The sequence below is a fragment of the Arvicola amphibius genome, chromosome 5, assembly GCF_903992535.2.
Source record: "Arvicola amphibius chromosome 5, mArvAmp1.2, whole genome shotgun sequence".
NCBI classification, from domain to species: domain Eukaryota; kingdom Metazoa; phylum Chordata; class Mammalia; order Rodentia; family Cricetidae; genus Arvicola; species Arvicola amphibius.
In genome coordinates, this window is record NC_052051.1 from 12010284 (window position 1) to 12035910 (window position 25627).

Genomic DNA, 25627 nt, shown 5'->3' on the forward strand with positions numbered 1-25627 from the left:
CACAGACCTCTCTTCCAAGCATGCTTGTAGCCAACTTGATCTTGTGCAGGCATTTGCCAACAGGGGACCCATCTCCACCACCAGACTTAAAATGCCTCAGATTGGACTCTTTCTACCTGACACCCTCCAGACCACAGCCTGCCCTGTTTCTGTAAAAGTGATTCTGGCCTAGCCGTGTTGGAGGCCAGAGGCCAGGAAGCCAGCCTCCATGTCCCTCTCCTCTCCTGTGTTCCACCTTATAAATCACACGTGCTCTGCCTTGAGAATACCAGAACCTAGTTTTCAGTCTGCCATTGTCTCCTCCCAGCCCCTCCTCCTCCACGCTCAGCCTGGTCCTTCTCCTGCCTACAACGCTCTGTGACTCCTGCCTTACTCAGCAGAAAGTCAAAGACCCTTTGTTGGTCTACAGGGTGCTGCCTGCTGGGCTCCTGCTGGGCTTTGGGTTTATTTCCTCCTCCACTCATCCTTGCTCCTGTGAGTCATCCTCGCTGTACTCTGAACACGGGTGGGCCACCGCTGCCTCAGTGCCTTTGTGCGTGTCAGAAACAGTGTCCCTAGATACCCACCAAGCTGATTCTTCAGCCTCATTTAGGTATCCGCTTGGATGTTCCTGCTTTGGTTTCTCTTTGTTCCTGCTTGGCCATATCATGCCCGCTTGTCAAGGTCACATTCAGGGCCTCTCTCAAGTCTTCTGACACTTTTCTGGTATCAGTCACTTTCTCTGGAGAGCCAATGGCTGGCCCACATTCAGAACCCAAGGCAGCAGGTCCTGAACTGTGACTACAGCACTGTTCACATTGAACAGATGAGGGAACAAAAGCCTTAGAAAGGGCGGATCACCCCAGATCACCAGTTGGCATACGGTGTTTCCTGTATCCTGTATCAGTGGGCCTTGGAATTGATTGGAGGCAAACCCAGGGGAAGGGGGCTTCTTTCACTCTCTTCTTCCCCATCCACTTTTGTTGTTGTTTGTTTCTTTTTGAGACAGGGTTTCTCTGTGTAGCCCTGACTGTTCTGGAACTCACTCTGTAGACCAGGCTGGCCTCCAATGCACAGAGATCCCCTGCTTCTTCCTCTTGAATCCTGGGATTAAAGGTGTGCGCCACCACGCCAGCTGCTGACCTCTGTTTCCCAGGAATCTCCATGCTTTTTCTTCCCCATGACTGTACCAAGTCATCACAGAGTTCATGCTTCAAACAGCAGGAGCTTAGAACACAGTTTAGGGGTCAGAAGTCTGAGCTGTGCCCTGAGGAGCTACAGTCAAGTTGTCAGTGGCCTGGTTCCCCTGGAGCTTCTGGGGTAGGAGGGATCCGTTGACCCGACTTTCCAGCTTCTAGAAGCTGCTCAGTCATGTCTGTGGGCTAGGGCTCTGCATCTGACCCTTCATCTCCTTCGGGTCCTTAGATGACCTTGGGCCCACAGACAGCCCAGGTGCACTCTCCATTTCACGGTCATTTCCTCCATCCCATAGCTCGGGAGGTCACCAGCAGCCAGCGCTGGTGGTCGGAGGCCTGTGGGGCTTCCCTGAGAGCCCCAAGCTGCTTGCTATCTCTGGGCCCCTTGGTCTTGGTACTCCCCCAGAAGATGTCCTTCTCTTTCTCTTCATCTGGTCACAGGTTGGGCTGGTGTTAGACCCCAGGGACAAAGAACCTGTTACAGAGCCTGGGGGAATGACTTTTAGGTCGTTACCATCTGGAGTCAGGAGTGGGAAGTGAGTGACAGTTGGGACATGAGACTGGGCCAGAATGGACGCTGCAGAAGGTCACTGCTTTGATGCTGGATAGCCCAGAGGTTGGAGCTCAGCTCGGTCCACTTGGTAAAATGTTCTAGAACTGTGGCTTCAGCCATTGGGGACCTCGTGTGTGTTTTCTTTGTTTTGTTTCATTTTGTTTTTTTTTTGAGACAGGGTTTCTCTGTAGCTTTGGAGCCTGTCCTGGAACTAGCTCTTGTAGACCAGGCTGGTCTCGAACTCATGTCTTCTGTTCAGTGGGGTAGGCTGGTGGAAGGAGGCTATGCCGGGGAAGCTGTGGGAACTTTGCTCACACCCGAGCTTAGCCGAGCAACCCTGTTGGTCTCTTCTGAGACCTGCTCTGCACCTGGGAGCTTCAGATACCCTGGACTCCTCTCCCCAGGATCACAGCTGCCCCAGCAAAGAACAAACAAGAAGACCTCCAGTCACATGGGCCACCCCCCTCCTGTCCGGCTAGGAGCACCACTATTGTCACCCTCTCTTCTGTGCATTGTCTCCTGGTTCTCCACAGTCCCTGGTAGACTGAGGGGCTGGACTAAAGTCTGTCCAGGGACAATTGTTTAGGGACTTGGGGAGGGGGGAGCTTAACCCTTGGACCTGGGTGTGGGGAGGATCCCAGAACAATTGTCTCAGATGTCAAGTGTCAGACCTTCTGAGAACAGCACATCCCATCCATTGTCCCAAAGTGCAGGAGCAGTGGGACCCTAGGACGACCAGCTGCCTCGCCCTACGCTCTGGGACCCTTGAGTGACTGGCGTTCCTTTGTCCTCGCATTCCGGTAGGAAATGCCACCTAAATTAGACCTGTTCCCAGACATTGCCGGCTTGTGGGCTTGTCACTTTTGCTCCCAGCCACCTGCTATGCAAGCTTCTGTGACCAAGGCTGGAGCCTGAGGCTTGCGGGTGCTTTTGTCCAGTTCATCTGTCCAGGCAGGGCAGGCAGGGGGTCTTTGTATTTTTTTAAAAGTGTATCACTACATTCTGCATATAGCAGTCCCCTGGACTGGAGGAAGTGTGATCCTAGTGGGTTCGAGCAGTCAGGGTTGTGTCGCCATTACCGCTGCTGGATGCAGTGATATTTATTTCATCACCTGAAAAGAAGCCACTAGAGCCACTCCGTCTCTACTCTCCAGAGAATGGAGCTGAGACATAGAGTTCATTGTTCCCATTCCTCAGAGAAGGGAGGCAAGGCCCAGGGAGGCTTTTGTGGTTCACAGCAGACTGGGGCACAGCCAGCACTTGAACCCCTGACACACATTCTGGTGACAGTTTTGTTAGCTGGGTCAGCCGGCTGTGGCTCGCACCCAGACGATACCTGGAGGCAGGTTTGGTTGTCTGACTACAGGAAGGAAGCCAGGGAATCTGCCAGATGGCTCCCATAGCAGGGCTCTACCTACCCTCATATCAGGGGAGCATGCCCCACACAAGGCTTCCAACCATCCTTGCAGAAACTCCTAGCAATCAAATGTCAAGGAACTGTGGTGGAGAACCCTTGTCTTAGTTAAACTGTGGTGACCCCATTGTTCACAGGAAAAAAATTGAAGGGCACAAAGGAAGGGGGAGGAGCTAGGGTCTGAGTAAGAGGTAGATTGTGGATCTAGGGGATAACAATGAGGAGACTCAGCAGGAAAAGGTCTGTGCTCCATTAGTGATGTCTGCCCCAGGCATGGGTTTGGGAAGCCTCCTTGGGTTTCCTTTAGTTGGATCTGTGTAGTACAGAGTCTCACCTCATGTCCACTGTTGCAGGCAGGAGGGATAAGGCAGCAGTGAGTGTGTTGCATGGGAAAACTAAAGGAGCTTGCCCTGGGGGAAGGTGGTAGCTGTCTAGACGCCAGCTATCTGCAGCCTTATGGGCACTTTGAGATCAGGGTTGTAGCATTAATGGGATATCTGATATTCAAACCCACCTAAACAGGGTGTGGGTTGCCGTAGGATGGCTGCATGTTGTAGAGCCGGCATGAGTGGGCCTTGGGTGAGGGCTGGCAGGGGAGGAATGGGTAGGGCTATGTGGGGAGAGGCTGCTTCCCCTCTGCGGCCTCTCCTCCCCCACTGTTGCATGGCTCACAGCAGTTTGTAGCAACTTGGGTTTTGCTTCAAGTTCCTCTTTGGTGGGGCGCAGGGTGGGTGCCTCTCATCAGGATCTGGAAGGGAGATGGGGTGGAAGGTATGTGGGATGGATGACTGACGGATGTGTAAATCATCACTTCCAGCATGTACTGAGGTACTGATGGGTCAGACACGTGTACCGAGAGCTTCACCCTAGGCTCTGGCACACCACAGCAGCCTAAATGGACAACCCAACAGGTTGACAGGCGAACAGAAGTAGCGTCTCTGGTGTGGGATTTGTCCGCCAGCGTGACAGTGGAGGAAGTGAAAGAGTGGATGGTCAGGCGCTTCAGACAGGGCAGTCTAGGAAGCCCCAGGGCCTCTGCACAGGTTATCCCCCCTGTCTACAATGCCCTTTCCCCCAGATGCTTGCAGAGCTCCCCATCCCTTCATGGGACGGCTCAGACACTAGATTGTCTCAGTCTCTCCGTTAGTCCTTCTGCTGAGCAACTGTCTGTCTGTCTACTCACTCCCACAGCTAGCCCGCTGGTTCCAGCAAGTCCTGGCAGTGAGTGGGTTACCTTTTCTAAAGAGTCAGAATTGACTCAGAGGTGCTGGGGGGGAGGGGCAGTCTTCTGGGCACGGGCAGGGTGTCCAGGGTGTGGCAGGTGGCTTTGTTGCTGCTGAAAGGCCACACTGTTCCTCTGTTACTGCAGGAGACTTGGCGAGACAGTAAGTTCAGGTTGGAAAACACAGACTCCAAAAGGTACTAATAATCTGAGCCTAATAGTGTGGACCTGACCTCTCTGCTCTTTGAGAGGCTGAGGCAGAAGAATTTCAAGTTCCATGCCTCTTGGCAACAGAGTGAGTTCAAGGCTAGCCTGGGCAACCTGATAGACCCTTACTACATCAGTTACTTAACTGTTGCTATGGCAGAATGAATACCTTGACAGCAACAGCCTGAGGACTGGAAGGTTTATTCTGGCTCACAGTTCCAGGGTGCAGTCCATCATGGCGGAGAGGGCCTGGCGGCAGAAGCACAAGGCAGCTGGTCACATGGCATCTGCTGTCAGGACACCTGGAGAGGAATGCTATCCCCAGTTCGCTTTCTCCTTTTCATGTAGTACAGGACCCAGCCGATGGAACGGTGGTTGCCTCAACCTAATCTAGATAGTCCCTCACAGGGCATGCGTAGGGATTCTCAGTGGCTCTAGATTCTGTCAAGGTGACAGTCGTATAGCGGCCATCACTCTGTTGTAAAATAAAAACTGACTGCAGAGCTGGGGTTGCAGCTTACTGGTAGAGTGCTTGCCTAGAATGACAGGGTCCTGTGCTCAGCCTCCAGTGCCACAAACAAGCCTAAGCTGACACAGCACAGCCGGGATGGGAAGCATGTGGCCACGCTGGGTGTCTGACTCCTTAGTGGTGACTGACAGGTGTCCAAAGCTTTCTCAGGAAACAGTGCGTGGAGCCGTTCACACCCAGTTCCCGCTCTCTGGAGACCCCTGTAGTCTGCAGATAGTGCAGGAGGGCTCGGAGCCCTCCCAGTGTCGAGGACATTGTGTGCCTGCCTGCACCACTCCTGTGTGTCATGTGGTGTGTCATGTGGTGGCCTCTGAAATGCTTGCTGCAGCTGAGGTACCCACTCCTTCCATGTTTTATAGAGGCAGAAACTAAGGCCTGGAGTCGGGGGTGAATGACCTGCTCACGCCCACCGTGCTCACGCCCACTCTCGTGTCATTGGCAAAACTAGATCTTTGTGCTCACTCTGCACTGCTCAGGGTTGGGGCCCATGCATGTCTGTGTGAGGCTCAGACAGTTTTATTGAGCTGAAAATGAGATGAGACCCAGTGAGCGCCCTGTTCCTGGTTATTGTCCTGGCTAAGGGATGTCAGTGGCTTTTCTCCGGGTCATTAAATGGACTTCTGTGTCATGAAATTGTCATTGTGTTACTGTCCTGGACTGGGGTGGAAGGTGTCACTATCCCCTGAATGATAGGATAGCATGTCATTTATGGAAATGAGATCTTTGTGCTTGCACAAGGTTCATGATCTACCTAGGATCCAAACCAGGGTTGTGAGTGGGTGGTACATAGGACTGGGGCTTTTGCAGGGCTCACGGGATGTTTGGGGGGACTCCCCATATCTGGCAATGGGGTGCTGGGATCAGGCTGTGGCACCCTGTCTACTGTCTTATAAGGCTGGTCTATTACTGTTAAAGGGATGGTTTATTCTGAATTTGCTGCCAGGGTGCAATTGGTTCACGATCTTATGCTTTCTTGGGCCCTTGCTCAGTGGATCACAGTGGGGGCTGAGTCCCACAGGCACCTCACTTCCTTTGTCCTTGGTGTGATCGAGGGGTACCCCCACCAGCGCTCTCAAGTTTCACCATATGTCGAGTGAGGTCACCCCAGCGGAGGTGTGGGTGTCCTTGGGGACAGAGGCCCTGTCCCTCAGCAGCTCAAGTTGCCATTGTCTGTCTCCAGGAATGAGCGCAGGGCTCTGCTCTGTTCTGCATCTCCAGGGAGACCTGTATCCTCACCAGGCTGTGATAGTGGTTCCAGACAGATGGTGCGGGTCCCCAGGCAGCTGCTGGCTGCTATGAGAGCCAGGGCCATCTGTGGCTCGCAGTTACTCACTGGAGATGAGCGTTTGGGCTGGGTTCTCACCTTGAGGCCAGACTACTACGGCATCCCAGCCTGTGGCGCTGAGTGAATGCTTCACAGCTTGGCACCCTCAGTTCCCCTGCTCTGTAAAATGGGCACACGGGACAGCACCTCCCTCCTTGTGCTGCAGAGTTTGGAGAGTGGCTGGCAGTGAGAGCATACACCTGCAGTCCCAACTGCTTAGGAGGCTGAGGCAGGAGGATCCCTTGAGTCCAGGAGTTTGAAGTCAACCTGTGTGACATAGAGACCCAAGGCCTGGTCTCAAAACGAAAAGCAAAATAGCAGGACTCCAGCCATGATAGTCAATCAGGTCCCAGCTTCTCTCTCTTGTTTCTCACCCTCCCTCCCAGTCTTCCTCCCTGCCTGGGGTTTCCTGAGGTCACATCATGGGCCATGTGCAATGTAGGCAGAGACTGTCATGAGTGAATCTGTGCTCTGTGCCTGGCAGCAGACAGTGAGGGAGAGGCCTTGGAGGTCAGGGCTCTGTGCACAACCTCGGGAACTAACAGTCCTCTTCTGGTGTGTGTGTGTGTGTGTGTGTGTGTGTGTGTGTGTGTGTTTGTGTGCGTGCAGAACACAACAGTGAGCGTCAGGGCCTAGATGGACAGGTGTCGAGGAAGCTGTGAGGCTGGGACTGAGAGACTGGTGTAGGGCAGGAGATTCCCATTCTCCCAGGGTCACATGGCCAGGGCAGGTTTTGGTCTGGGTTGTGATGGGTAACTCCCGAGAAAGGCTCTTTGGCCCTGCAACTCTGGCAGACATTATGCCTATCTTCCTGCTGGGCCCTAGCTCTGGGGACCGTAAAGACACATGCATTGTGTGTCCCAACAGTATGTGGGAGCCACTGTCCGTGTTCAGATTTTGGTTTGGGTGACAGGTATTGTCTCTTCATCCCCAGAATTCTGTCTGGCTCGTAGAAACAACAGACAAGAAGGCCTCCCTGGTGGTCTGAGACCTTGGTGTAAGAACCGTTGAGAGCCTGTGCGCCTCCTGGGTGTGGAGCCAGGGGAGCTCTCGCCTGCTATTTGAACTTAGCTCAGTCAAGCTGTAGGTCTGCTTGATGCTCATTGCCAGGAGTCTGGGTCCCTAATCTTTATCCAGCTATTATACCCTGGAGCAATTTGCACACCTGAGCCAGGCAGCCTCTCTGTCCCCAAGGGGGACTCACATACCCGAACCTGGCAGATGTAGTCACTGTCCCAGAAGAACTCACCCTGTACCTTGGGAATGTGTTCAGGGAGCCTTGTTGACAGGGGGACACTTGACACTGGTACAGTATTGTACTATGTACTATGACAATCACTCATGTTTGTGATTATATAAGGGAAGGAACAGCTGGGGTCCCCAAGAGTCATACATGGATTCAGAGAAGTGGCCTGCCTGGGAGTAGGCACACCAGAAAGCATGGGAGTACAGTGATGTGGGATTCCCCTCTGTATGATGTGAGTACATTGGTTAATAAAGAAACTGTCTTGGGCCTGTGCAGAGCAGAATAGAGGTAAGGCTGGGAAAAAGGAGAAAGGAGGCAGAGTCAGAGAGAAGCCACGTAGCCCCGCCAGAGACAGATGCTGGAACTTTACCTGGTAAGCCACAGCCTTGTGGCAATATACAGATTAATGGAAATGGGTTAATTTAAGATATGAGTTAGCCAGAAATAAGCTTAAGCTATGGGCCAAGCAATAATTTAATCAGTGCAGTTTCTGTGTGGTTATTTCGGGAGTCTGGGAGGCAGGGAAATGAACCAGCGGCTGGGAAATGAACAAGCAGCGAAGCAGCCTCCTACTACAGTATAGGGAGAGGCTGTATGCAAACTTTGCTGTCCTGCCAGCTGCTCTCCCAAATAACCACACAGAGACTTAATATTAATTATAAATGCTTGGCTAATAGCTTAAGCTTGTGTTTAACTAGCTCTTATAGCTTAAATTAATATATTTCTATTAATCTATGTGCTGCCCTGAGGCTCATTTATCTCATGTATGTACTTCCTATCCTGCTCGCTCTGTGTCTCATGGGGTCTCCTCGAGATTCCTCAGACTCTTGTGACCTCCTCTGCTCTTCTTCCCAGCATCCTCTCAGTTTGACTCTCCCACCTAAACTCTTCCCGCCTAACTATCGCCCAGTCAGCTCTTTTATTAAACCAATCAGAAGGTTCCTTGGCAAAGACACATCTTCATAGTGTACACAAAGATTATTCCAAAGCAAGAGACAGGTGTTTGCATTGTAGAACAAGTCACCTGGTGGCCACTCAAGCCTCATGCCATGTGGGGAGATGGCATCTTGCCTTCTGGTCACTAAGACCAGAGGTGGAGGCTCTAGGAAGCGAGGCTTTTGATGCAGAGGTATTTGAGGTTCCCAGAACTATGGTTGAGCAGGAAAGTAGGTATGATTGATTGGTGATGTCTGCCACAGCTAAAGGGGGCAGGAGGTAGACTGTGGGCTTGCTGTCTCCAGTAGGCTTTTTCTAGTTCACCACCTCCCACTTGCCTGGAGTGTACCCTGTTCGGGTTCTTCATCTGTTTGTGGGCCAGTTCCTGCCAGGCATGGCTGAGGCCTGTTAACCCTGCCCTGCACGTGGAGGAGGCCTCTGGACCCAGAGGTGTCACCTGACATTGCTTATAGGTACATATGAGCACAGGCCGGGTAGAAGCCTGTATAGAACTTAGCCTGGTGTCCATGTGGCAGGTGCCTAGTGGGTGCTCCCTCTGCAGCAGGTCCTGTGCTTTGTGTCAGTTAGTCTGTTCACACGGTAGCATGGCTAACACAGGCTCACCCCTGCCATGCTGCTAGGACCCTGTGTCCTCAGTCACCTGTAACTGCAGCACAGATCAGGATATGGATTTTTCCCAGTGCCCCAGGTCCCTAAACACACCTGGCCAGCCTGTTCCACCTCTCCTGGCTTCATGGTTGGTCTTTGAGGAGCCCTCGCCTCACTAGAGCTTGCTAGTGTGGTGATGAGTCTACCATTTACTGTATCCTTGATATATGTCATAATTGCTGCTGTTTTGGGATGATGGGGCTGGATGGATGCTGAGAGACTGGGTGGTCCAGGGATGGACAGGGCCCTGGGGGAGCTGTAGGGAGCATCTCAGGATGGTGTCCTGCTTCAGGGAGGTCCCCGAGATGTGAACTGCCTTCTTCTGAGTGTTCCTCTGCCGTCATGCCTTGGGTCCCTCAGCAGCCCCATCAGTACAGAGGATGCCAGCACTGCCTGCAGGCTTGGTGTGGTACTGGGGCTGCTATGACCAGGCTCAGAGCCCCCGCTGGCCCATTCTTTCCATGTCACGAGCTGTTTTTGGTGCCCAGTGCATGTCTTGTTGGCTTGTGTGCACGTCCTCCGTGGGTGGCCCGAGCCATCTATTGTCCCAGCACAATAGCAGTGGGTCCAGCTCCTGTGAAGAAAGCGGACAGGAAGCTCCATCTAGGTCAGCCCAGCAGCACTCATGCTTCCTGCCAGGCGCCTGTGCTGGGCGGGGCTACCTTTGTCTCCCTGTCTGGGTGGCTGGAGACAGTTTCCCGTGGCACCCCAGGCCTGGCTGCTGCACCCTCTAGAAACCTCTCCCCCGTACCCTTGCCTTCTGTTGATTTCTGAGTGTTTGCTGTGGACCAGACGCTGCTCTTGGCTGTGAGAGTCCAACATGAGAGGAGATGTGAAGTCCCTGCCTTTCTGACCTACGTCACTTTATGCTGTTTCATTTAAAACACACACACACACACACACACACACACTATATATATATATATACACACACACACACACACACATACTGACACATACATATATACACACCACACACACATACACACACCATATGCACAAACACATACACACTAACACACATGTATACACATACATACACACCATACACAAAGAACCCACACACATCTATCCACACACATATACTCTGACACATACATATATACACATCACACACAAACATATACACACTAACACACATGCATACATGGATGTACATGAAATAAACACTGATACACATATATGACATACATATATACCAACATACATACTGACACATACATATATGCACACCACACACATACACACATACCATACACTCAAACACATATGTACTAATACACAAGTATACAGACATATACACTGACACACATACACATCATACATAGACATACACATACATACACATCACACACATATACGCACACCACATACACAAACACACACACTGACATACACATGTATACACATACACACACACACACTTCATATTTGGGGAGAGTAAACTAAGATTCAGAGAAGCTGGTTCACTTTCCTGAGGTCACACAGCAGGATGGAGGACGATCTGTGGTTTAACCCAAAACCCAGTGGTTTTGAACCTGACCTGTAGAGGTTAAGATTCCATCGCAGCCCCACTCTTGTTTTTTTTTTTTTTTTTTTTTTGTGACCAGTTTTATTCTTAAAAGGTTGTTTGAGCTCAATTTTTAAATAATTCAACGTAGGGAGGTAGTGACTGCAGAGGGTAGGGAGGACTTCTTGGAGGAGGTGATGGATAAGATAGAGCTGGCTCAGGGCAGAATTGGAGGGGAAGCGTGTCAGCAGGAAAAGCGAGAGCCCAGGTCCTGGGGCAAGGATAGGCGTGAGAGTACGGCTCCAGCGGGAGGGTGGAGTCTGTGGAAGATCTGAACTTAGAAAGACAGACAGACAAACCAGAAGACGGGAGTGTTAGTTGCTTTTCTCATTGCGCAGACACTGACTTGTAATTTAGGACAGGAGGAGTTTGCTCTGGCTCACAGTTCAAGGGTGCAGCTCATTGTGGTGGGGGTGGGGTGTGTATGGCTTGGTGGCTGAAGTGTGAGGAAGCAGAGAGGGAGGAACACTGGTGCTTATCTCGCTTGCTGCTTGTAATTCAGTCTGGCACCCCAGCCCGTGGGTGGTGTCAGCCACACTGAGGGTCGTGAATGTGGCTCCTTAGTGATTCTAAGTCAGGGCCTTAAGCTTCACATCAGAGAGTCACAGAGAGTTGCACTCAACGTTGACTGGCTTTTTAAGGGATCCTGAGGGGTGAGGAGACTGGATCCCCCTGGAGGCAGAAGTGTCTTTGTGGACACTGTGGGACCATGGGAAGTTAGGACTGGGAAGGCCATGGTCAGGTGTGCTTGGGCGCTGTAGATTGGGTTCTTGATGTCCGTGCTTCTGGGAATCAGGTGGACCCTATAGACTCAGGCTCATCTGTGAAGTGATGGCGTTTAGTTCAGAACCATGATCTACAACCCTTTGGCTTATGGGTGGAAACAAGGCCACTTTCCACCTGTGGCCTGCCCGTGCATACCAGCCCGTATATACCAGCCTGTGTAGCTACATGATGGCCCCATTTATGAGGCCATCATGGGTGTCAGTCCGGGTGATGGAAAAGGATCTGACAGCAGAGCTGAAGTACCAGCAGCGCCTTTGTCACCTGCTTCTGCCTCTCCGATACCAGCACAGTCCCTGCCGTCTCCCTGGCACGTGGGGAATCTCCTTAGACAAGCGTGGTGGGATAGGACATGCTCTTAATTAACCCAAGACAGGGAGACCACACGCTTGCCTGGCTCAGTCCCCTTGGGCCCACACTGTAACCAGATGTGACAGGTTGATAGCCCATGGGTCCACTGGGCTGGGACAAGTCTATGAACTCATTTTCCCAGGAGTCTCTATGTGACCACTGCCCACTTAACCTGGGCCAGCCCTCCTATCCTGAGCCCAAAGTCTCTGTGGGAAGCTAGCCTCAGTTTCCCTTAGGTTCTGACCTGGGTCTCTCTCTTCCTCCATGTCCTTTCCATCCTTAGCTATCCCTGTAGCCTCCACAGTAGGTTCTCCTCTTCTGTCTGTCCCACCCAAGCTCCATAGCCGCTGTCACCTCTCCTCGGTACATACTCCACAACTTCTCCTCGGTACACTCCACCACCCCTCCTCGGTACACTCCACCACCTTTCCTCGGTACACTCCACCACCTCTCCTCGGTACACTCCACCACCTCTCCTTGGTACACTCCATCATCTCTCCTGGGTACACTCCACCACCTCTCCTGGGTACACTCCACCACCTCTCCTCGGTACACTCCACCACCTCTCCTCGGTACACTCCACCATCTCTCCTGGGTACACTCCACCATCTCTCCTGGGTACACTCCATCATCTCTTCTGGGTACACTCCATCATCTCTCCTGGGTACACTCCACCATCTCTCCTGGGTACACTCCATCATCTCTCCTGGGTACACTCCATCATCTCTCCTGGGTACACTCCATCATCTCTCCTGGGTACACTCCACCATCTCTCCTGGGTACACTCCACCATCTCTCCTGGGTACACTCCACCACCTCTCCTGGGTACACTCTGTTTCCTCCACTCTTACCCTGAACCCATGACATCTACTTCTTCCCAGTGACAGGTCTTTCTCTAGCATTCCAGAAGCCACATCTGTAACCCCAGCACCAGGGATATGGAGGCAGGAGGATTGAATTTTAGGCCAGCCAGAATATAAGGAAAAATGGGAGGGTACAGGGAGGGAGGAAGGGAAACTGAGTTAGGAGACATGTAAAAACTCCTAATTTCAAAAGCCAGGTGGTAGTGGTGCATGCCTTTAGTTTCAGCACTCAGGAGAAAGAGGCAGGCGGATCTCTGGGAGTTTGAGGCAGCCTGGTCTACAAGAGCTAGTTCTAGGACAGGCTACAAAGCTACAGAGAAACCCTGTCTTGAAAAACCAAAACCAACCAAACAAACAACAGACAAACAACAAAAATTCCTAATTTCGTTTTCTCAAAAAAAAGGAGGGGTGGGCTAGGTGCAGCCTGTCCAACATGCAGAAGGGGGTGGAGTTTCATCCCAGCCCCTTCCACCATCATCCCATCTGGTGACTCTGGGTAGCCATCTTCTCACCGGCCCCAAGTGCAGGGGAAGGGCAGTGGCTCTGTCTTGTGTGAGCGTGTCCCGTGTGCTGCTGTTTTAGTGTGAAGAAAAGAGACAGTGGGGATAGATTGTGTGTGCATGTGAGCACATGCTTGTGCGTGTGGCCATCTGGGACACCGTGAGTGAGGTTACCATGGGGACAGTGAAGGCGTCAGTGGGTAGGGCTGGGGTATAAAAGAGATGCGTCCTGTTTTTGACATTTTATTTTATTTTTTTGTTTGAGTCATATAAATGTCTTAAAGCATAAAAGGGAAAATACTACAGAAAGGGGGTCATTCTGTGAGTGGTCTGTGAGGTATTTGTGTGAGGATGCAGGTATGAGTGTGTTTCTTTAGACTGTAGGTTTGGAGGTGGGGGGGGTGGGGCTCTGTGTTAGCTCCTCACAGGTGGGACCTTGCAGATGCTCAGTAAGGTTTTCCCTGAGCAGCAGAGGGTGGGGGTGGCCAGGAAAGTAGGCTGTCAGCAGTGGTCGCCTCTTCTAAGTCCTTACCCGTGTACCCGGACCATACAACCTCTCAGATCCTGGTCAGCATCTGAACCCGCGTTCCTCTGGCAGGGGTGTCCAGGATGGGGTGTGGCCACTTATCTCTACTTGCTCTTGTCTTCACAGGCCTTCCTGCAGCGCATCAGGCAGAATGTGGCCGACTCCGTGGAGAAGGGCCTCACAGAGGAGAACGTCAAGGTGAGGGCTCGCGCGTCGCTGCTGCCTCTGCTGCTCCTGCTCCTGCTGCGGCTGCTGCTGGCCCTACTCCTTCTGGGTGACGTTCAGAGTCCTTGCTCCTGGGCATTGCCTGCCTCCTACCCCCAGCTTGCTCTCCACAGCCCTGGAAGGCCTCCCTTGGGAGGGAGACTGCACCCAGCCCCCATTCTCAGTGCAGACTCAGCGTGGCTATTCTGCCTTCTCACCTCCTCCTGTCCATTGTGGTGCCTCTGGAAAATCCCTCCCCGAGTGTCCTGGGAGCCTGGTGCCTCCTGCTGCCCTTCTACTCCTGCAGTGGGCACAGGCTATCAAGGCAGGCCCATGAGTCACTGGGCCGGCTTCATTCTGGCTGTGGCGCTGGGGAGTCTGGGCAGTATCAATGGGCCGTCTGTGTGCCTCTGAGGCCTGTGCTGGCCAGCGCTCTGACCTCGATTTCTAGAAACCTTTTATTTTGTGCTCTGAAAAGGCCTGGACCAGGAGGAAGTGGATATGAGGGGCTACGTGTATCTGAAGTACCCAGGATTCACCATCTCTGTGGTCAGAGATGACCCCTGCCTAATGTCCTGACTCTTGTCAATTACATGCATGTTAAGAATTCTAACCTGCTCTTTTACTGTGCTGGAAGGCATTGCCACTGCACAGCTGGTCCCAGGGAATGGGATGGTGGGGATGGTAAAGGGATGCCTGTTTTCTGGGACCTATTGCTTCATCTATCCGTCCGTCCGTCCGTCCGTCCGTCCGTCCGTCCGTCCGTCCACTCAACAGATATTCACTAAGCTCTTACATTTTTATTATACTAATTTATTATGTACTTATGTTAGAGCTTGAAAGCGACTACTATCTCTTAAAATCGCACATTGTTAGTTTTTAAGAAATTGCCTTTCTGTCAGGTCTTAATCTCCATTCAACAAGGGATGTAAGTCCTGAGGGATTAGCTAGCTGTACCACACCCAGGTTTGTCCAGTGAAGGCAAGGGGAGCGTCCATGTCGAGTGGGCTCACTGCCCCTCCCAGCCAGCCCTCCCCCAACTGATGAGGCTTCCACTGCCATTGATTATTTTTTCTTGTCTTTTTTAAAGACAGGGTTTCTCTGTAGCCCTGGCTGTCCTGGAACTCACACTGTAGTTCAGGTTGGCCTCGAACTCAGAGATCCTCCTGCCCCTGCTTCCCGAGTTCAGGGATCAGAGGGGTGCACTGCCATGTGCAGCCCTGTTTTTTCCTGTTCTTAAACTTCATGACAAGAAACTCTTTTGTGCCTGGTGCCTTTTGTCATACATCTGTGGAATTCGTTTGTGTTGCAGTGTGCTGCCCTGGCCTACGCTTTCCCTTGCTCAGTAACATCCACACTGTGCCTGTCTAGTCTCCTATGCTGTTTCCCCTAGGGGCTGTTCTGTCCATTTCTCAGTATGTCTTTTGAGTGGGCATTTCTCGTTTCTTTTGGGGATACAGTCAAGGGACAGACACTTCTGCAGTCCTTTCACAAAGTAAGTGTGACATCAAGGTCTAGAATATCACCTTCAGCAGAACCAGGTTCAACCACGGGAGCTGAATTAGGCTGAAGGGAAAGTGAGCAGTGGCCAGACAATTCCCCTGCACCCGGATGGACCAGGGCCGTGGGAATGCACTTGCTGGTACATGTGGTCCTGGGGCCGGATAGGTCTGAAGATGACAGGTGTGGCCTGCAGGGAGCGATGCTCCAACACCTCCACAGCTGGCTGGGATGTCAGTGCTTGCTCTCTGAGCTTCCAGTTCTCAAGGGTAAATTGGGGCCAGGAATGGCTTCTTCCCTGTAGAGATTGGGGTGCTACCAGTGAGTTTGCCAATCCAGACCAGGTCTGCCACTTGCCTGTGCAGCTGCTGCTGGTGGGGTCACAGCCCACAGCAGCTGTCTGGCTCAGGGGAACCTCACTCACTGTTGCCTGTTAATGTACTCTGGGGTGCGGGCTTTTCTGGGAATAGCCCTGCTCTCTCTGAATCCCGATTGACTTTGACCTCTCGGTCCCTCCTAGATCCTTTTCTCCAACATCGAGGACATCTTGGAGGTGCATAAGGACTTTTTGGCTGCCCTGGAGTACTGCTTACAGCCCGAGCCTCAGTCTCAGCATGAACTTGGAAATGTTTTCTTGAAATTTGTGAGTATGGGGGCTGGGAGGAAGGGTCAGTGGGTGGGAATGCTTGTGTAAGCTTGTGGACCCGAGTTTGAGCCTTCAGTCAGCATTGGCTCTGTTGTGGTATTTGTGTGCCTGTCCCTATGGTCTGGCTCTTCCAGTCACCTCCCAAGAGTCTACGGGGCATGGCCTGTGCACAGTCATCAGACCTTGGCCTGCTGGGTCTCATGTTAGGCTCTTGGTGAGCTTGGGTGAGCCCCTGGGCTTCAGTAGGCCTTGCTCTTCTGACCTCCCCAGACCCAGAGCCCTGGGTCAAGAGTTTGGAAACAGGCTCTCTTCTGAGCTGCTCAAGGACCTCTGGAAACACAAATCTGGTTGCTTCTCCCTTCTTCTAGAACTTTCATTAGTCCCACTTTGTCAAAATAAATTCCCCACATCTCTGCAGGCCTGCCACTTCCTGGAACCTAACCCCTCACCCAGCCATACAGTCTCTTTGTTAGTCTAGAACTTTCTAAACTGTACCCTTGGCAGGTCTCCTTTAGAGACCTGGTTATACAGGGATAAGAGACCTTGGTGGTCTGTCCCTATACAGCAGGCGAGATAGCTCACCAGGTAAGAAAACTTGATGCCGAAGCTGGTGACCAGCATTTGATCCCCAGGACCGACGTGTTGGAAGGAAAGGTCTGCCTCCAGTAAATTGTTTTCTGATCTCTGCATACGTGACATGCCACTCTTGTGCCCCGACAGATAATCTGTTTTATATTTTAATTTTTGAGATAGTGTCTCACCATCTAACTAGGGCTGGCTTTGAACTCAAAGATCTGTCCATCTCTGCCTTGAGTGCTGGTATTAAAGGTATGGGCCACCACACCCACTAGAAATTAAATTTTAAAAAAAGAGGAGGAAAGAAATAAGAGCCTAGCTCAAGTTCATCTGCCTGCTCCATGGGCAGCAAACAGGAAGGACAAGCCTGAGATTGTCACCACATGTGTGACAACAGAACTGGATGTAGAATTGGTGAACCAGATCTCTGCAGGTTACCTAGTCACGCTCTGAGGTTGAGGTCTCTGCCGCATCTGCCTGCTGGGATTACTGGGATCAGTTAATTTAAAAACTGTGAATAAACATACTTAGCAGGGAGAGTGGTGTCCCTTCTGGAGGGGACAGTGAATGGCTGCTGAAGCAGACAGAAGGAACTCAGGTGACATTGGCACAGTGGAGCACATCTGTGCTGCCTCAGGCTAAGGCCGCCTGAAGATTCCTGGGCCAGGAATCTGTGGGGTGCAAAGCTGTAATATCAGTGCTTGAGAGGCTGAGGTAGGGGGAACAGGAGTTCTGGGCCAGCCTGGGCTACTTAGACTGTGTCTCAAAAACTGGGAAAAAATAGAGGCAGCTGGATGGAGGAGACCCTGACTTTGCCTGCACACCTGGCTGAACCCCTCCTCTGCAGCAGAGAAAGCAGCCTCCAGGCTGCTCAGCATGAGTCAGTGTTTTTAATTTCAAATCATGTTTTAATTTAAAATGTAGCACCCTCACTTTCTCTGCCCCCATGCTGGGGGGTGAGTCATGATGGCTTGGGATTTTTCCAGTAGCTGGAGGCAGGTGTTCAGGTGGCTTTCTGGGAGTAGCTGATGAGGTCAACTGAGTGCCACGCTTGTCTAGACCTAAGCTGCGTACCATCTGGGAGGGTGCCAGAGTTGGGGTGGCCTTAGGAGCTGTGCACAATGGCAGTGAAGGAGTCCCACTTTGGGGCAGGCAGTCATTTTCTTAGTCCTGGGCTCTTAGCAGGGATTTAGTGGCCATCGCCAGCAAACAGTACCATGCTATTACTGGTGGACCCACAGAGACAGCATGGTATCCACTCCAGCCCCAAAGGTCACATTCAGCTTTATTCTTCATCGTTACCTTCCTGGGAACCCCAGGCAGCATCTAGGCTGTGGGAGTAGGAACTGGCCAGACTACAGACCCTCTGCTACCCACTCAGTCCTTAGAAAGAACCTGCACCCCCAGCTGCAACCACCGTGTATTGAGTTTGCATAGACGCACCCACTGGCCCTTTCCTCTGTATAGGGTATCATTCTAAGAGCCCCATGCTTACCAGCTTGCTAAAACTGCACCATTATTAGGGAAGTGGCACACAACTGTATTCCCAGCCCTGGGAAAACTGAGGCAGGTGGATTGCCTCAAATGTGTAGCCAGCCTGGACTATGTAGTGAGTTTAAGGCCAGCCTGGGCTAAAGAGTGGAACTCTGTGTCTCCAAACTTCAATAGCTTTTGAAGATGGTTACTGTCACCACCTATTGTACAGATGGGGAAACTGAGGCCCAGAGAGACTTGAGTTGTGGTTTGAGTTTGGGTACGTAGTCAGTGTCAGAACTGGGATTAAGCCTGAGACATTCTGACACTGGAATCTGTCACAGTTGTGACACTGGCTCCTAAAATACATGTAGAAATCTGAGCGCCAGGCATAGTGGAGTGAGCTTGTGACACTAGGCAAGGCAGACCTGCTCCCTTCTGCTGACATCCCTCTAGGTAGGTGACATGAAGAGTAACAGAGATCTCTTCAGATAGCCACACAGATGGTGACAGATATGAGGTGCAGTGTTCGTGGCATGACTAGATGCTTCTGGGGACCACTCAGGGCCAGGGTTACTGGATGCAGCAAACAGGAGCACAGGATACTTTCCAGGTATATGTTAGTGCCACATGCAGTTAGGGATGTGCCCTATACAATGGTTTGTTGTGTGTGCCCTTCTCTGGGTCTAGGTCTTCCTATGGTTTGGAGCTGAAAACATCTTCTCCTGGGTATTTTCACAGCTGTGACAACCCACATGGCTCCCCTGGTAGCTGGGTTCTCTTAACCCACGGCTGTATGTCCTTACCCACCACATCTGTGTGTCTAGCCATGTGTCTGTCTTCCTTCTGGAAGAACACTTAGCTCCTCTGCCCCTAGGAGAGACAAGCCTTACACACAGGGACTTGATGGTGTCAGAGCAGAGTCTGCATCCACAGACCAAGGCCTGAGCTGTGGCTGGGCAGCTTGCTGTGAGGGCAGTGGGTGGCTGAATTGGATCTGAGGAGGGGGAGGGTACTTTTCTTAGTCAGTGTATCCATTGCTCTGAAGAGACACCCTGACCACAGCAACTCTTATAAAAGAAAGCATTTAATTGGGGCCCGCTTACAGTTTCAGAGGTTTAATCCATCTTCATCATGGCAGGAAGCATGGTGACACACAGGCAGACATGATGCTGGAGAGGTAGCTGACACCTACATCCAGATCTGCAGACACCAGGAAGAGAGTGACATGGGGCCTGGCTTGGGCTTTTAAAAACCCAGAGCCCATCCCCAGTGACACATTTCCTCCAACAAGGCCACACCTCTTAATTCTTTCAAGTAGTGCCACTCCCTGGAGTCTAAGTATTCAAGTCTTGTGAGCCTGTGGTGGGCATTCTTATTCAAGCCACCATGGTGCTACTCACTACTCCTAGCTGCTCCAGGCAGCAGGTCTGGGCCCTGTCCTTCTGGCAAGCTGAAGGAAGGGGTGACCTAAGAGATTGTCCTTTCCCTTACTTCCCTCTCTGCACCCTTAGCAGACATTACCAATCAATCACAGTGTTCTGTCTCTGAGTCCTTAGGGGTCCCCAGAGTGTCAGCATCTCCAGCTTCTTTGCCATTGGCTGGGGTTGCCATATAGGAAGAGCCAGACCTTTCCTCGTCGTCTGGCCTGGCTCATGGTGGTGTAGATGGAGGCGGCAGGGAGATGTCACTTCATTACGTTCAAGCCTTGAGCTTTGCATTTTCTTTTTAGAAGATGATTTTGTACCCAGTCAGCAGCTCACCTGTCGTTCCAGCTTCAGGGGATCTGATGCCCTCTTCTGGTCTCTCTGGGTTCAGTGTTCGTGTATGTGATTCACAAGAGAAGCACACACACACACACACACACACACACACACACACACACACACACACACACAAAGACTGGTCAAGAGGGATCTTTGCTATGTTTGACAAAAACAGTAACTTAGGCTTCAGTGAAGAAAGGTCTATTTTTGGTGCATGTCAGCGAAATAAATCTTTTGGGGTGTGACTTGGTTTCAGGTATCACTAGATCCAGGTACCCTATGACATTTTTAGGATCATTTTTCTCTGTCCTTGGTCTGTTTCCCATGTATTGGTTTTATTCTTAGAGGGTAGTGGTGGTATATAGGGGCATATCTTATGATGGCTGAGGTAGCCCGTATGTCTCTTCCAGAACACCATGCTTCTTTAAGGGCCCCTGTTGGTCACCTTTGCCAGGACAGGGAACTCTCTGATTAGCTGCCTATCGGTCACTTTTCACATCACTGAGAGAGTACCAGATGAGAACGATTTAAGGAGAAACTTTGATTTTGGTTCGCAGTTCAGAGAATGACGTCCACCGTCGGTGGGACAAGCATGGTGGACCAGGAAGCCGAGAGCTCTGGCTAAAAGCAGGGCCTGGTTCCAACCCTCAAGGCCCATCCTTTGCCACTCAGCTCCTCTGGCCAGGCCCTACCTTCTACAGGTTCTGCAGTCTCTCCAAACACTTTTGTCTGCTGGAGACCAAAAATTTAAAGATGATCCTGCGGGGGGCGTTAAACCTTCCTGACCCTTGCTTTTGTCTGTCAGTATCCTCTGTGGGCTGCACAGGTTGCAGGTAAAGGTTGGGTCTCCTCAAATCCATGTGGTTCTGTGCACAGTAGCTGCTGATTATAGTGTTTTGAGTATGTAGCTTGAGTGTTGTAATGCCCAGGTGGTCGGGATTCACCCCACGGTGTATGTATGCGTGCATGCTGGGTAATGGTGGCATTTTTCATGTTGGTACTTTCCCAGCAGTTTGTATTTGTTGCTTATGCTTTTTGTAGCCACTTCTTAGAGGGTACCTGGAGTGCCCTGCAGTGTTTACCACGTGCCAGCCCTTTCCCTCAGCTCACACATATCAGTTAATCCTCCAGCAGCCCAGATGTCAAGAACATGTTATTCATAGAAACCAAGGAGGCTGGGGGGGGGGGAGGGCGGGGCTCCCTGGGCAGGGTCACTGCTGCTCAGGCAGTGTGGTACTAGGTGTCCCTCCTCACAATGTTACAGGGTCCCTCAGAGCTTAGCCTATGGGTTTGTGGCTTAAGGTTTCTATCCTGGGCATTGCCCCCAGCTGCCATGCCTGTCCCGTGTGTGTGTGTGTGTGTGTGTGTGTGTGTGTGTGTGTTTGTGTGTTTATGTGTGTGCACGTATAGGATCTATGAGGTTTTAGATCCTGGTTCTGTCTCATCAGGAGCTGTGATATGACAGGAAAGTTTTTTCCTTGTTTTTTTGGGGTGGATGGGTCAGTACTAACCTCATGAGGCTGTGGTGAAGAGTGACTGTCCATAGTCATTGAGACTGCAGAGTGGCCTTGACCCAGTGCTTGGTCCACACTTGACATGGCCGTTGCCTCTGGCGATAAGGCTGTTTCTCAGGACTGTTTCTCAGGACGGACACTCAGGTCTGTGGAGTGCAGTGCACTTGTGGCAGGCTGAGTCTCCTGTTGGTTTGGAAACCCCCGTCCTTCCTTCATTTCCCTCTTCTGTCTCCCTCCCAGGCTTTTGTGGAGGAAATGGTCCCCGTCTTGCTCTTTCTTCTGTCTCCCTCCCCCATCTTCCTCCTTGGGCTTCCTCTTTCCTGTACCCTCTGTAGGAAGCATGGGCTGTCACGGCCCCTTTAGAAACAGGATAAGCCACTTGCCCTGCAGACCCACCTCTTCCTTCCTTAGCTTTTCGGGGTCTCTGGTCCATCCTCTACCTCCGATCCAGGCTCTGCAGGCCTTCATCCCCAAGGGCCTCCCCAGGACATCCTTGTTTGGGGCTTTTGGAGTGAGGAATCTGTAGCCGAAAGTTTCCTCCTGAGAAGGTTCTGTTCTGTCCATTTCTGAAACCGTGATTGGTGGATAAGAACCTGGTGGTCCTTAGGTGATTTCTGGGCTGGAACAAGACCATCTTTGGGCTCAGGGTCATCTAGAGGTCAACAGAGGTAGCCTCCTGCTGTAACAACTTCCTGACATTTATTATCATCACCTTGCTATTGAGGACACCAAGACCCAGGGTGCAGGTAGGACCTTGGGTTCACAGCTATTGGTGTCCAGGCCCAGATCCCTTTGCTTAGTCCTTGTCCTGGACCCTCATGTTGTACTTACTGCTTCCCATCCCTAGAAGGTCACCCAGGCTGCTAGAGACAAGTAAGGCAACTCTACCCAGCCCTGAAGCTTTATCTGGAGGCCTGAGCCTGTAGCCTGCCCAAGGCCCCAGGGAGTCCCCTCCTCCTGCCTGTGTCCTGCCTCTCACAGCTCTGCCCTTGTCTTACAGAAGGACAAGTTCTGTGTGTACGAGGAGTACTGTAGCAACCACGAGAAGGCCCTGCGGCTGTTGGTGGAGCTCAACAAGGTCCCTGCTGTGCGTGCTTTCCTCCTGGTAAGTGCCCCTGCCCCTACCTCTCTATCCATTCCCAGCCTGCCTAAACTGCCCACAGCTCCCATTTGAGAATTCCCTGGGCTATTTACAAAAACAGGCAGTGGCCAGGTTGGAGTCAACTGCCAATTTCTGGTCTAAAGTAAGGGATCAAAGTATGTTCTGGGGATCAAACTCAGGGGCAGGCTTGGGATCTGTCTTGCTTGCCCTGCCTCCCACCTTTTGAAGCAGGATCTTACTCTGTAGTTCACACTGTTAGGATTCCTGAGGTAACAAGTATGCACCACCGTGCTTGGTAAAATGTTGGGTTTAATGCTGGTCAGCCCTGTGACCAGCTAAAATTTCTAAGAAGACATTAGGACAAGAGTAGATTGATTGTCTTTGTCAACAGTAGATTTGGGAACTTCATGATGTAAAGTGCCTCTTTACATGAAGCAGTCTGGGTTTGAAAAGGGCTTCAGTCCTGCTCTGACTTCTGAGTCCCTGTATATTCGGCCAGGGACACCCTACTCCATGCTGCCATTTTCTGTGGGAATGTAGAACTTAGCTCATGGCGTGGAATGGTTTGATGGTGTAGCTGAGAACTTGAGCTCACAGGGATCCAACCTGCACCATGGCACCCTGCCCCCCATCATCTCTGTGCACAGCCTCTGGTCAAGCATCCCCATGTTTGATGCAAGCATGGCATGTATTTCCTTCACTGGTGAGTTCCTTCTGCCTGGCCCAGGGCCAGTGAGCATCTGAGGAGGCAAATTGGCCAACTCTCTTCCATTTTTGTCTTTAATTCATCAAGCTTTTGTGGCCGGTCCTACCCCACCCCAGCCCTCTGCACCTCTGAACTTTGCTCAGGAGGTCACTTCTGTCCCCATCTGTGCCTTTCACCACCTCTGTCCTACCTTAGTCCCTGCTGCCTAGACTTCACCTTTGGAGGATGTCCCAGGGGCTCCGGGAGGCAGGAAGAAGGCAGGAAGGTGAGCAGGGCATTGTAAAGGACGAGGCCCCCCTCCTCTTTCTTCTCATGCTGCCTTCCTGGTGGGCCAGGCTGCCCCACTTCGGCAGCAGCTGCCCAGGGGCTGTGTAGACAGGGAGGAGTGTGGGGTGTTGCCGTGTGCCATCTGTTTCCCTCCTTGCTGGCATCTCACAGCTTCTGGCCACCTGCAAAAGAGCTGTCATGGATGTTATGGGAGGTGACTGTGTTGGGAACAGACAAACTGGCTCTGTTTGAGATGGACTGTGTACTTGCTGAGGGACTCAGGGACTCTGACTTTCTGTGCATCTCTTTTTGTGTCTGTTAAGTGGTTGATTCATCAATTCATTCAGTGGCTTTGTGTTGAGAGCTTGTCATCTTGAGGGGCTAGATCGGTGTCTGGCAGGTACTGCAGCGGACAAGGCAGGTGCCTTTGCCCTCATGGGGACAGACCAGTTACGGAGTCCTACATGGTATATTGTGTGGCCTTAAGTTCTCTGAAGGAGCTCCGGTGCTGAGGAAGGCGGGATGCGCGAGAGAAGGAAGGAGTGGCTGCTGGTCTCTAAGGCGACAGTGAAGCAGGACCGTGGATATGGTGGGAGAGAAGCAGGGGTCATTACCGGGGAGAGATTTCCAGGCAGGGGAAATGCAGTGCAAAGGCCCTGTGGGAGGTGTGTGGCAGGAAGGCTGGAGGACAGAGGGTGAGCTTGAGGGGAAAAGGAGGGAGAGAAAAGGCCAGAGGCGAAAAGAGAACAGTAGCACTGGAGGATTTTATCTTCTCAAAGACCCAGAAAAGCCTCATGGAGTTGGATCATCATCTGTGCACTGAGTGCCCTCCATGTGGGTCTGACCCATGATCAGCGAGCTCCATCCCCAGGGTGAGCATGGTGGGACTCCAGAGACTAGCAGTGTCACCGTGGGTGGGGTGGGAAGCCATGGGGTTGAGTAGAGGAAGGCCCGAATGAATTAGCGTGGGAAAGGTCCCTCAGCTTTGTGAGGTCGGAGCAAGGTTAGGCACATCTCTTCAGGCCGCTGAATGAACATGTACCATATATCAGCAGCTTTAAATGAGACCATGTGGCCCACTTAGTGTGGGGAAGTCAGGGGCTCAAAATCAAGGGGTCTCAAGACCCCGCTCCCTTGGAGCCCTTCAGGAAAGCCGTCCTCCCTCCTCCGGCCCCACGTGGTCCTGTCTTGAGCCCCTCACACCATTCCCATCTCCTCCTTCCATTGCCTCCCTGCTTCTTCTCCTCTTGCATAGCTTCATGTCCTCTCCTTGGCCCATGACTTCATTTTAGCCAGTCACATCTGTGGAGATCCTGTTTCTAAATAAAGTCACATTTCTTGTGTCTGGGTAGGTGTGGCATTTGGGGGTAACATCATTTAGCACACAGCAAGGCTACTGCAACAGTCTGGGCAGAGGCACTGCAGTCCAGGGGCAGTGATTGGGCCTGTGTCTATATGAAAACCCAGTTCACAGTCTCCCTGAGAACTGGTCTTGGAGTATCCGTGAAGCAGAAGGCCCCAAGAAGGCGCCAGGACAAGGTCTACTCTGGTTTTCCTTTCTATCAGGGCAAAATACTGTGGCAGAGGCAGCAGCAAGCTTTGCTTATTAAAATATAAGTGAAATGCCACTGTATTTCCCTTCTGTCTAAAATAAAAAGATGGCTATAACTAATATAAGAAAACTATGTATAATAAGTACAATGGCTATATACAATATATATAGACAATAAACACATCAACAATGTGTAGTCCATTTGCATTTGACAAATTCAGAGAAAATACTTCATATCTATCCTAGCTTGTGAGTTCAAAGTCTAATACTTAATTTACTTTCTATCACAACTTGCTTTCTGCATCTGGTAAACAAGGAAAACTATAATTATCTAGTCTTCAACTCCCTCAGAGACCCAAGAAGGAAATAATACTAACTGAGTAAGCTGGAGGTACTAACTAGCAAGCTGCTAGCAAGCGACTTCCAAAAAAAATGTGAGTAGTGACAGAAACA

The 25627-nt window shown here is 51.5% G+C and overlaps 1 protein-coding gene across 1 annotated transcript in view; it reads left to right on the forward strand.

The window, feature by feature from the left end:
- Positions 1–25627, forward strand: part of Prex1 (phosphatidylinositol-3,4,5-trisphosphate dependent Rac exchange factor 1) — a 154086-nt gene that overhangs the window by 54812 nt on the left and 73647 nt on the right. Inside the window, exons 2-4 of the mRNA XM_038330942.2 lie at positions 13995–14066; positions 16093–16215; positions 22548–22652. Coding sequence (XP_038186870.1) covers positions 13995–14066; positions 16093–16215; positions 22548–22652 — 300 coding nt within the window. The remainder of the gene's footprint in view (positions 1–13994; positions 14067–16092; positions 16216–22547; positions 22653–25627) is intronic.